Source organism: Nesoenas mayeri (assembly GCF_963082525.1).
Source record: "Nesoenas mayeri genome assembly, chromosome: 5".
In the NCBI taxonomy this organism is placed as follows: Eukaryota; Metazoa; Chordata; class Aves; order Columbiformes; family Columbidae; genus Nesoenas; species Nesoenas mayeri.
The window spans coordinates 63,048,911-63,062,757 of NC_137548.1; the positions used below are offsets into that span (position 1 = coordinate 63,048,911).

General features: G+C 38.0%; 1 protein-coding gene across 1 annotated transcript in view; it reads right to left on the minus strand.

Moving 5' to 3' along the window:
- Positions 1 to 13,847, minus strand: part of METTL15 (methyltransferase 15, mitochondrial 12S rRNA N4-cytidine) — a gene marked incomplete at both ends in the record, with an annotated part of 82,708 nt that overhangs the window by 43,820 nt on the left and 25,041 nt on the right. Inside the window, one exon of the mRNA XM_080345293.1 lies at positions 8,463 to 8,599. Coding sequence (XP_080201419.1) covers positions 8,463 to 8,599 — 137 coding nt within the window. The remainder of the gene's footprint in view (positions 1 to 8,462; positions 8,600 to 13,847) is intronic.

Here is a 13,847-nt window from a genome sequence, read left to right on the forward strand (position 1 = left end):
GCATAGCTATGTTCTCAAAAGACACCTTAGCCCTTTCAGATTTGAACGGTGCAAATAAGGACTTCTCTTTTATGTAACCAATATATGAAATATAAACTCAGCTACTGATGCTGGAAATGGCCTGTAGCCATCCCCACCTCTACACACAGGCCAGACAGATCTCACAAGTAAGAGTCAGGTCAGGACAGTATTTGCTTGCAACTAAAGCAGAAAAAAGGTAGAGCTCTGAAGTGATTTTTGTAAATTTGTAGTGTTTAAATTCATCAGATAGAGAGCTTTTCCTTGTCATTCACTATTACAACTCTGGTATGATACAGTGCTAAAAGAATTCTGTGATGTAGAGAGATGTTGATATTACATTAAACAATTTTTAACATCCTCTACCTTGAGCATAATTAGCTCTTCTCCAGCCTTCCAAACACACATATTAACCTGCTTCAGTCACTATAAAGTGCAATCTTTCCTGCCCTCACAGACTATGTAATACAGGTAAGAACTGTTTTCTGGCTCCCCATACATACAATAGTTAACACCTTCCACCACTAGAACTAAATACCAGTCTTAAGACTCAATGCATGGGCAATGTTGGCCCTGAGAAAAATTCTCACTTGAGGACCCCATTCAGCCTTTCCCATATATACGGACATGGTGGGAACTCTCACTTCCACACACACGCCCACTCTTGTAAGGTGCCATGTAGGAACTTTTTCACATCACAGAATAAACATCACAGAATCCCAGAATGTCAGGGATTGGAATGGACCTCAAGAGCTCATCCAGTGCAATCCCCCCGCCGGCGCAGGAACACCCAGATGAGGTTACACAGGAAGGTGTCCAGGCAGGTCTTGAATGTCTGCAGAGAAGGAGACTCCACAACCCCCGTGGGCAGCCTGTTCCAGTGTCTGTCACCCTCACTGAGAAGAAGTTTCTTCTCAAATATAAGTGGAACTTCTTGTGTTTCAGTTTGCACTCATTACCCCTTGTCCTACTGTTGGTTGTCACCGAGAAGAGCCTGGCTCCATCCTCCTGACACTCACCCTTTATATATTTGTAAACATGCTGAAAGCTGAATGTGACCAAAGAGCCCCAGTAAGACATCACTGCTTCAAAGACACGCTTAGTCCGGCCTGCTGGATAACTTGCTTATTCTAGAAACAATTTTCCCCTACTTCAGATAACTCACAAACTTGCTTTCCCTTAGGCTTCTCCCTCTCCTCCATAAAAAAGTAAAATAAGACCTTTATATTTTAAAGACTATGGATAAATACACTTTCAAATGAGCAGCACAAAGACAAGACTGAAATTGCAAGGGGAAGATGTTAAGACATTCAAACAAGCTGTCAGATCCAACTCATTCAAGCTTCAAGTGGACACCTGAGGACTGTTTGTCTGCTCAACCAGTATACTCAGATGTGCCATCTTTTAATGCTACCATCTTCACGGCTTTCTCTTCCTACATTTTCCCAAACTTACTTCTAATACTCAGCTACATATTATTTTAAAGAAACACTTGCATTTGTGCATCAGTTCTCTTCCATCTCCTTTTCTAAGGAGGTTTAGTTTTTGCCTACCTAGTCTTAAATTACATTTGAAGTTGCTTAGGTATTAGGTGCTGTTCATATACCTATGATGATTTCCACAAGAAATATGCTCTGTTTAGGCGAAACAAATACATTCTGCTTATATCAACAGACATACAGATTAAAGGTATTCTCTAGATTGTGTCCTGTGTTATTTTCCATGGGTGACAATCTCATTAATACTTCTGTTTTTCAAATATCATATATAGAAAAACACCAATAAAACACAAAAGAGAAAGATAAAAATACTGACTGTACTACACAGGAAATATTGCACTGCTCAGGACACCAGGAATTACATTGCATCTTCCTGTTTTAAACCATTACTTGTTACTGATCTCTGAGGTTAATTGTAAGAAGACCTTACTAAATATAAAAATAACTCTTATTTCTATCTTAGTTATAGGCGGTTTTTGAATGAGCTTCTTTCAGAGACAGTCAACAACATGTAAATGGATGAGCATGGCTGAGGATTAACCCAACTTCCCTCTTCACTCAACTCTGTGCTGCACAGTGTAATGAAAGTCCATACATACTCTGTATTGCACTTGCTCTCTACAAAATCACATCTAACCAATTTTTACACCATATGTTTATATTGTAAAGTGCTTGGTTTCTACCAAGAATTTTTACATTATAATTTGGTTTTCCCATCTTTTTGCTGTCATTAACAGTTGATGGTAACTCTGGCGATAGTGGTGTGGGGCATGAAGGCTCCTGCAGTTGCTCAGTGTGTATGTACTTGAACAGAAATTATTTCTAGTATACAAATACAGATATAAATTGTTAGAATTTTTAAAAACTATTTATATTCAGAGCAAATAAATTATTCTGCTAAGAGACTAATTAAAAATATGGTCTTGATGAAGAGGCATCATCATTTATTCCCATTATCTCTTGATTTAGCCAGGAAATAGCCAACAAAATATTAACGAACGGGTCTTAGCACGTTAGTCACTCCATTTCAGCTCCCTGATTTATAATCCCTAATGAAAACAATAAACTTGTCTTTCACAATTCCTTGGCAGAGATGTATTACTGGTAACCATGAGCATGCGACTGCAATAAAAATTCAGGTCATTACCACAGGAACGTTAAGTAAATCAGGAAAACAATCCAGTAACATTTAGTTCACCTAGTTACACCGTCAGTTATATAAGAACTTGATGCTGAGCTGTGTTGGGTTTGTGTGGCCAGGTTTTGGTACCGAGGGGGCTATAGGGGTGTCTTCTGTGAGAAGATGCCAGAAGCAGAAGTTTCCCTTTGTCCCACAGAGCCAGTTGGCTCAAAGATGGACCCGGCCAAGGCTGAACCCATCAGCAATGGTGGGAGCGCCCCCGGGACAACGTATTTAAGAAGACATAAAAACCACTGCACAACAGCAGCTGGAGAGAGGAGTGAGAATGTCAGAGAAACAACTCCAGGCACCAAGGTCAGTGAAGGAGGAGGCCAGGAGATGCTCTTTTAAGAGGAAACAGCCTCAAGTTGTGCTACGGGAGTTTTACATTGGATATTAGGGAAAAATTCTTCCCAGAAAGGGTTATCAGGCATTGAACAGGCTGCCCAGGGCAGTGGTGGGGTCACCATCCCTGGAGGGGTTTAGATGAGGTTCTTAGGGACATGGTTTAGTGCTGCAGTTAGGTTATGGTTGGGCTCAATGATCCTGAGGGTCTCTTCCAACCAAAATGATTCAGGTGTCAGTGCAGGCCATGGTGAGGCCGGCTGTGCCTCTGCAGGTCCATGGTAGAGCAGATCTGCACTCAACCCCCCTCATCCAGATCACAGATAAAGAGATTAAACAGAACTGGCCCCAATACTGAGCCCTGGGGAACACCACTTGTGACCAGAGGCCAACTGGATTTAATTCCATCCACCACAACTCTTTGGGCCCGGCCAGCCAGCCAGGTTTTTACCCAATAAAGAGTCCGCCAATCCAGACAACAAGCAGCCAGTTTCTCCAGGAGAATGTCGTGGGAAACAGCATCAAAGGCTTTACTCAAGTCCAGGTAGACAACACTCACAGCCTTTCCCTCTGAGGCCAAAAAGGTTTCAAGAAAGTACCTAAAGGGCCAAGTTATAAAAGAATTTAAAAAGTAAAAAAATAAAGAAAAAAAAAAAAGTTAAAAGTAAACCGTTGCATGTGTTTTGTATGTCAGCGTAACATTGAATTGGGCCCAAACTGGAACCAGAAGCTTGATTTGTTGAAAGATCAGACTGCGTGTATGAAATCAAAAGTTTCCAGTCATTCTGAAACCTGAGAAACTGGAACTTCAACAAGGGAAAGAATCTTTATTCCTTATGTTTTCATAAGGAAAATTATTTGGGTTTATTACCCAAATATATCTTTTCAGGAAGAAAATAAATTACTATTTAAATATAATGACATTTAAAGGTCTTTTTAGTGCTCTCAATTGCATTTTTCCATCTCATATTTAAGACAACTCATTTATCTATGTTGCCTGCATTTGAGAAGCAGCCAGACATTGACATACATGGTGAATTCCTTAGAAAGAAATAACACTACAGGTAACTAATTAACTTATGTATAGTCAAGGCATCATTATAATGAATAGGCTTTGATTGCACACTCTTAATTGTATTGCTTGTGCACTGTAGTCAAAAGTTAAATACTAGCCTATATAAATGAAGCGTCAATATATAATACACTCAGCTACAATTCACAAGCACTTAAAAAAATACCTTTTTGCAACTGGAAAAAGTTTATTTTCCCTAGAACTGAAAAAACCAAATTATACTTTTCCCATAATAATAGAACATAGAGCTGATGGTTCTATCCCACTTCTGTAAACTTAATGTAACCCTGAAAGCAAAACCACAAGAACCATCACACCTAAGTCACTATGGAACTACAACAAAATGGTAGTTGAAAAAATTATGAGGAATTTTATACTATTTATCCTTACTTTTGGGGCACAATTTCTTATTCTGCTCAGAGAATTACAAAGAACATACTGCCCCCTCTGCGTAGGCTTTGTGTAGGTTTCTCATACTTAAAAGCTTGCGACGATAGTGGTTAATTGCCAGATTTCAGCAACCTCTCTAACCTCTCCCTTTCAGTGGGTGGGAAAGGGTTTACTTGTTATTTATTGCTACTGACTGAATTTTATCTTGTTCTCCTGGATTCTCGGCAGCAATTCCCAAGTTAGAGGCTTCCCCAGAAAGCACGTCAAAGGATTCCCACCCACACACTGAATATCTAACAGGCCCTGACCCACTTTCTCCTTATTAAAGCAGCACTACATATTTTAAAAAATAAAAATAATAACAGAGAAGCTAAATGAATGCAAGAACTGCAGTTGGAAGTCTACCCTCTTTGGATTTTAGTTCTGCCAAAAATTACTACCAAGAAGCAAGGAGGCACATTATAATACAAACAAATAGATTTTTCCTGAGTGATCTCATTCAGTGAGTTATTACTCCAGCTGTCTTTCGCCTAAGTAGAAGGAGGTCTTCATTTATTAGTTCTGAATATAGAAAATTCTTCTAATTTAGCCATACTTATCTCCTCTTCCAACCAAATCTTTGGGCATATTTCTGCAACTTAAGCTTTAATAATGTTGTAACACAGTAACAAAAAATATATAGTATGTTTAAAAAATGAAGTCCTACACTGAGTAACAGTTGGAAATAGATGATATTACTAAGATTAATGTTACCTAATCAGAATAAGCAATAGGAATTAACACTGAATATTTCTCATTGAAGTTTTTTATAGTAGGGTAGACTACTGTAAATACTAATGCAAGACTCAAGATCTGTTATGCAGTTGATACGCTGGAATTTATTAACATCCCCAATTAAACAGGTAAAATATTCTGATTTTAGTGGAAATAAAATGGCAACAGAAAATTCAGTTGACATATGATTTTTCACTTTGCCCATTGCATTGACAATTTCAGACATAGCAGAAATCAGATTTTACTGGTTACAGTTGCAAACTAGCCTTTTCACCACCCTGAGCTGTCACCTCCAAAGGAAGCGAAGCGAACTCTTTCTGTGGCTTCCTGGCGAATCAGATGAGGGAACTATTCGATCTGACAGTAGACCTGACCAGATAAAGATGTCAACTGGATGAATGCCCTGAGCTTTTAATTCAAATCTGTGTTGGCATCAAACTGATAAAATTCTGAGAAAAGATTTATTTCTAACGCAGTGCAGAAAATTGACAATAAAACCCCGTAACATTAGATCAAACATCTTTCAATGAATACTGAATTAAAAAAATCCATTTATGAAAGATGCATATCTCATAAGTAAATCATTTGTGCTTACAATTGATTTGTAAGTAAACCCTAGCTTTACTTGTTATTTATAAATTATATACCTCCTCCTTCCCCATTTTAATTTAACAATGCTTTATGCAACTGACTTCACAGGGAAAACAGATTAATAATGAGCACATATACCACATATGAACATCCTTTTACCTTAATTATAGGAAAAAAACATATCTTCGCATTCTGAAAAAGGACTCACATGTCCTTTCCAATAGGAAAGAAGGCAGATGAGGGAAGATATCAAAAGAAATGTGAATATTGCTCTGTAACTTACACAATATATTCAAGTGGCATGCAGTTATCTTCCAGTGATTAAGACTTTTCTCTAACAATTTAACACTATGTTATTTAAGAATCGCCTTCATCCTAATCATAACTTGCATCTATAAAGGTGGACAACACTATGTCTGGAGCTCAAGTTTATATGATTTTATGAACAAAAATGGGAACTAATAGACCTTTGTTTTTAAAGCCATAGTGCATTACATCAGCTGTAATGCTATATTGATTATAAAGCTCATCTTTTCACAGACATAAGCGAGCAGAGAATCAACAATGTCAATCACTGGCAGAACAACATCCAGCACTTGTGAAATCTCTTCATCTGTCTGGAAAATAAACTCCATTCACACCCAGTTTTGCATAGGATACTTCACAGATAAACATATATTGAGTCAGAGAACCGTTTGTTATCTTAACTTGTGTGAATATTTCTGAAAATTATTACATATAAGATTAGCTTTAATTTGGACTTATATTTTTTCTATGACACAAAGAACAGAAGACTCTACAAGTCCCATGATAACTGTTGGAACGTGTCTACAGGCTTCGATTGAAAGTAGCTGGAATTTCCTTGCCAATATTCTCCACGCAATTCTGTCAAAAAGAGCATTCCCTGGAGAAATAACAGTTGAGAGCGGAATTCCACACATTTAGAAGTGTAGACTGCATGTCACTTCAGCCCAAAAAGAACTAAAAATTTAGAGAAATATATCTAAGTGGTCTCAGAGAGCAGGATGACTGGAAGCTCAGCTATGCTGTCTGGTCGCACACCTGCATTTCTCCCTGCTGGGCCTCTGACAATGGCACTTGAAGAAAGGAATGTACAGTTTAGCCTTTTCTTTTAGAAAAGATGAGGAATACCTGCTGCAGCGCTTGAACAGTACTGCTGTCTTAACACTCACTTTTATGTGGGGAAACATGACTGAACGACCCAGTTTTTCTTCATCTATCTCCTCCAGTTTTCTTGGAATTGGAAAGATCTCTCTAACGTTTTCAACCTGACAGTAAGCGACCCCTCCTTCCTACTTCTCCTAAATTTCCCAATTATTGATTATTTCATCTTAATTTAATTTCGTATCTACATATTTTTAATTATTGGTTAAATTTAAAGCATAGCACTTTCTGAAAAGCTCATGTTCAACTTTACATATTGCACACTTGTGCATGAATGTACCCACACTCACAGAATCCCAGAATGTCAGGGATTGGAAGGGACCTCAAAAGCTCATCCAGTCCAATCCCCCTGCTGGAGCAGGAACACCCAGATGAGGTTACACAGGAAGGTGTCCAGGTAGGTTTGAATGTCTGCAGAGAAGGAGACTCCACAACCCCCTGGGCAGCCTGTTCCGGTGTTTGTCACCCTCACTGAGAAGAAGTTTCTTCTCAAATTTAAGTGGAACCTCTTGTGTTCCAGTTTGTACCCATTACCCCTTGTCCTATCATTGGCTGTCACTGAGAAGAGCCTGGCTCCGTCCTCCTGACACTCACCCTTTATATATCTGTAAACATTAATAAGGTCACCCCTCAGTCTTATCTTCTCCAAGCTAAAGAGCCCCAGCTCCCTCAGCCTTTCCTCATAAGGGAGATGCTCCACTCCCTTCATCATCTTCGTTGCCCTAACTCTAACTGGACTGTTTATTGAATAAAGGAACAAGAACTTTGTGTAACAAACCTAAAAACTTGCATTTAGCAATTGTTCATTACGCAAATTCAGTACTCTGTTTAAAAAGAAAACTGAAGCATGAGCTTTACAGAAACAGTAGCTTATTAAATTGTTTCTGAAGCCTGTGTCAAATATTTAGCAAACCTAATGCTGACTTACAATTAGTTTTAGTTGGTTTTTTTGTTGTTGGGGTTTTTTAAATTATTCATAAGCCATATTTAAATTAACTCATTATTTAATTTAAAAGGATACTTTTCCATCCTTTTTTGTGAACTATTTACCAAAGTATATGTTTTTGTACAGCTCTGCCATCAGAATCATTTCAAGGCAAGCTGAGAACATTAATCTTTTTACGGTCAATTTTTAAATATAAAATTGGCTACTTGATGCACACTCAAAATTAACAGAGTACAGAATATGCCCTTGACTCTAAAAACCTCAGAAGAACTTGCATGCAAATACTCAGAAATAACTTGATCTCCTATTTAACAGGTTACCTACAGAATGTAACACTATTCTACAATAAGACATTAAAAACTATATAATAAAACTATCAATATGTAATATATTGTGTATATAACACCACAGTATCATACCTAATATCTCAACCATATCTAAGACAAAAAGACGACAACTTACGGGTACGATTCTGAAAGCTGCTGGGCTATTTTATAAGCTGTGGGGTCCCTGTCCAGTGCATATACTGTGATGTCTCTGGTTTTCTCCAGCAGAGCTGTCGTGTGGCCTCCGGCTCCAAATGTCATATCCAGGAAACACTGTTGAGTCAAAAAAGCCAACACCATTACCTTAGAGTAGACAAGTGATAAACCAATTGTTGATTTAAAGCTTCTTTTGCTAATCATAGAATAGTTTGGGTTGGAAGGGACCTTCAAATGTCATCTAGTCCAACCCCCAGCTGGAGGAAAATATACCATTCAATACAGTCACAATGGCTTTTTGGGAATATTTGCCTATTTTGAGGAGAATTGCAATCATGTCAGAGTAATCTATTGATGGGTTGTGACCTCCCACCACCAAACCTTCCAGAACAAAAGGAGAATCATTTGGTACAACCAACTGCAGCTTCATCACATTCATACTCTTCCCACTTCTTTACATTCTGAGTTTAGGGGAAAGCCTCTTGTTTGGCTGCTTTGTTTGGACTTGTTCAACTTGAGGCACAAAAAGATATACAGGACACGGGGGCACAGGAAGCAAGCGGCATCACCTACTATGTAAGAATGCATCTAAAAGGAAGGCAGAGATCAAAGTGTGACAGCAGCACAGGCACATATATATCCTGACTAGGACTAACCTAACAAGAACAAAGTTTATGTTTTCAAGAGACATTACGATAGATTTTGGGTTTGCTGTGCAAGGACAAAACTATGTATTTAGGTTACTAAGATACACTGAAGCCAAATCCTGCTGTATCTTCTCTATCATCATTCCATGGGTTAATTAGATGCAGAGTAGCATAGAAACAGCCACCTTAATAGCAATCCCATTTCAGTTGCTGATGTGATATACTCTAAGGGCTTAAGTTACGTCTTTTGCTACACAACATGTATTTCCTTTATTTTTTCCTCACTTATCAAACACTGTTTGGATATGAAATAGTTTTTGAAAACACTCATTGGCATAATCGCATTCAATACAAATTTATGTGAAATGAACTTATTTACAGAAATTATACACTCCAAAGCCAAGCGCCTTTTAAGGGAAATTTTGTAACTTATCCACAGAAAGAATTAAGAATCAACCACAAAGTCCCTTAGGATAAAAATGGAAATTCAAAAGCAATGAAGAACCGATTGAAGAAAGACCCAAACATTTTTCTAGATACATTTTATAGAAAACAAAGACTTTTAATGGAAATCCCCTAATCATAAAACTGACTATGAAACTAATAATCCAGTTCTACTGTGGCTAGAAGTCAGTGAAAACTATGATCCTACATGATCTTTTGGTTGTCATGATTTAATTCCTTTGCATTAGTTCAGAATCCATGCAAGCATTCCCTGGGAATAAACATATGCTCACCAAATTATTTTGCTCTTTCTGAAAACCTAAAGCACCACCACACAAACAAACCCAAACCAACCAAACAACAGTAGAGAACTGCACCATGATCTATACGTTGGGAGCAATACAGAAGACAGGATACAGCTTTGATTCAAGCAGAAGTGACTGCAGGACTGAATATACAGTGCTGGATAAAATACTGTACCATCAACATTAATGGAACAGGCTAAAGCACTTTGGCATCCTAGTAAACCTACTGAAGGCTATGTTAAGGACATTTACGCATAACTTTTTAAGGTAAATAAAGACTTTCCACGGATAATCTTCGAACTACATTGCTACACATGCCTAAACTAGCAAACAAGAGCTCATACGGATGCCTCAATCTACCAGCTCTACTCAAAAGCAGCATTTTGCGTGTAGAACTTAAAAAAAGTAATCTTAAATTATCAAATACAATTATTTTATTTGAAACGGCTATTTTGATCAGATTTGAAATTAACCACTATACTGCTTCATAATACACTTTTTAGATAATCCATTCATCTTTCACTCCTGAAATAACACAAAGATGCTTCATTTTTCCTTCCTCTTTCTCTCTTGCCTAGTAGTTTTTAATCGAATAAAATTAAATGACATTTTATCCTCCTGGTCCTATAAATACCAGAAAAGATTATTACATGAATTCCTCCCCCAGTGACTCACCATTCCATTGGTAAGTTATGATAGCCCTATCAGAGCTCCCCTCAGGAATTTTATAATCTGTTTGTGACCGTACATTTTAGAAACCATTTCGCTCTTTCATGACATACAGATAGTAACAAACAAAAAACTTTATAGTCTTCATTTTACAACTGGCTCTAAGATAGTTACATAGATACAAAGAGCTCATCGTCCTCATTTTTGTATACAAGACTTTTCACTGACAAGCTATCTCCTAATAAATACCTGTTAAGCATTTCATTTTACTTTCACTGAAGTAATCTGTAATTCCCCTTATGTTTATATTCTGCATCTAATAAAGTTTACTCCACAATACCTGATAGCCTTTGCAAATGTTTTTCCTTTGCTGTGTAACAAAGTGAGATTGCAGAACTGCTGTAAAATGGAAACTCTAACATGACAAACACAAATTGAAGCTACATGAGACTTATTTTAAAAGCATGTAAAATACAAGTTTTCTCACTAGTTCCGGTAACTTCTAGTCTGTGCTTTCTTTGAGGAAAGAACTTTGTCATGTTCTGAAAGTCATTTGCTCCTTTTGATGCACAACTTTGTTTTCTGCTTCTAACCTTAATTCTTCATGGACATAGTCTCAAAAAGCAATTTTGGTAAATTGTACAAAATATTCAAGACATACTGAGTTGGAACAAAGCACATTAAGTCCTATGGCACGCAGTCTTCTATCCCAGGTATCAGTTCTTCATGAGTAATCTCTCTTTTCCACCACTGACCACATGGCCAACTGGGTCTCACCTTGTTCACACTTAATGGTACCAAAAGATCATTATTATCTTACAATTAACTAGTACAGATAAGGCATTCTCCACTGCTCTTTGCAACAGACAACATGAATTTCCCCTTTCACTCCTCGCCCTGTTTAGCTGCTTTTTTGTATGAAAAAAGATACTGTATCCTCCATTGATAATTACCATCTTCTCTGGCTTCAGGAAGTGTTATCACCTGAACCATCTTAACGCCAAATTCACTGATAAAAAAAAATAAAATAGAAAAAAATATAAATCTCAAATCAACCTTCCTAGGAAAATAACAGTTCCTTCCTCCAGCCCCATTTCAAAATTCCTCTCAAGAAACAACTGCACAATTATTCCCCCTCTGATGCTCTTGTATTATATTGTTGGCATTTTTCCCTTCTTGTCTGAAGAAATTTTGCTTTAAGTGGCAGTCAGTCAAGTGTAGCAGGATAATGTACTGAGCAGCACATTTTGCAGTACTCTTAGGAATACATTTCCTGAAGAATCCTCCTCACAAATTAAATGCCCATAAGGCTCATCAGACACAGCAGGAGCGAATCACTCAGAAGATAAAGACAACTGCCATGGTGTCAGTCAAACAGAATGGTAGCTCAGTCATGGAAATACAGACTGATGTTACATATATTGCAATGCAGGACCTCTATACAATACAGAACTAACTTTGCCATTTGCAAAACACATATCACAGATGGTTTGGATTTAGTTCTAATAGAAAAATGTCACCTCTTTTAGCTAATAGGAAGGACATACTTCTTGATGTGTAAAAAAGCCAAGAGTAGTGCTGTTTTCAGAAAACAATATGAATGCAAAGCTTAAATATGAGTAGAAGAAATATTAACTTGGAAAAAATCATAGAATCATTTTGGTTGGAAGACACTCTCAGGATCGAGTCCAACCATAACCTAACTCTGGCAATAAACTGTGTCCCTTAGAACCTCGTCTAAACATCTTTTAAACCCCTCCAGGGATGGTGACTCCACCACTGCCCTGGGCAGTCTGTTCCAGTGCCTGACAACCCTTTCTGGGAAGAATATTTTCCCTAATATCCAATCTAAACCTCCCCTGGTGCAACTTGAGGCCATTTCCTCTTGTCCTATCACTTGCTACCTGGGAGAAGAGACCAACCCCCTCCACACTCCAACCTCCTTTCAGGCAGTTGTAGACAGTGATAAGGTCTCCCCTCAGCCTCCTGTTCTCCAGGTTGAACAGCCCCAGTTCCCTCAGCCGCTCCGCATCAGACTTGTTGTGCTCCAGCCCCTCACCAGCTTCGTTGCTTCCTCTGCACTCTGTCCAGCACCTCAGTGTCCTCCTTATGATGAGGGGCCAAAAACTGAACACAGCATTCAAGGTGGGTCCCCACCAGTGCCGAGCACAGTGGCACAATCACTTCTCTAGTCCTGCTGGCCACGCTATTCCTGATACAAGCCAGGATGCTGGTGACCTTTTTGGCCACCTGGGCACACTGCTGGCTCATAGACCCTTTGCCAGTACCATATAGATATTATATATTTATATAATATTTTACCGGTGATACATGCCTGCTGGAAGTCTTTCCACCTAAAACTGGGCTTCACAAACCAAAAACTAGAATCATGGAACTTCCTTGTGGAAGGTAGAGAAAGGAAATACATCCACAGTCCCTGCTGCCACAGTTGGGAACACAGCCCCAGTGCCAACAGCCTCGCGCCTTCCATGTTCCAACTTCCAGAATATAAATCAGCAGTTGGAAACAATAATTATGAAATTAGTACCTTTTTAGTGCTTGCTTATTGGTTTTTAAAAGTAAATGGCACTCTATTAAATATTTACAGGCTTGAATACCAGAAAACTGATGTATTTGAAACAAACTTCGCAAAGAAAAGGGGAAAAACAACTACCCAGCATCCAAGCCATGCTCATTAGAAGGAAATGCCTGATATCTCCTGCTTGAAGAAAGAAGAAGAAAAATAAAATGGAAAAAGACTCTTGCATGCAATTGAGACAAACATCAACATAACAATGATTTTTCTTGACCTATTTTATACTGGATATTCTAAGAAAAATAAGTTCACAAAAATAAATGTTTATGTGATGAGACTAATGACATATTTGTCAGATACTAAAGCCACCATCCACTAGTGTATTCCAAGCCAATCACAACCAGGTCACAGTGCTTCTCTTTGCTTTCACTCATCTTTCTTAGTGGGATGATAAGCCAACATTTGCCACAATAATACAACTTCCATATTTGAAACTGAGTGCTCGTGTTTTGTTGTAAATGCAAAGAAGGTCAAACTACTTGTATTGTATTTTGTGTGCTTGTATTTTGAACTGAGACACTTGTTAAGGCTAACAATAAATATTTATAACTGTATTACCAGGCACTGCTGGTAGGTATCTAAGTACTTATTTTATTTGTATCTATTCAATCACTTTGTGGAAAAAAAAAAATCCCAGAGACAGAAAAGTAATATCATAAATAAAATAATCAACACATTGCAAGACGGTTTTTGCCTCTCCATTC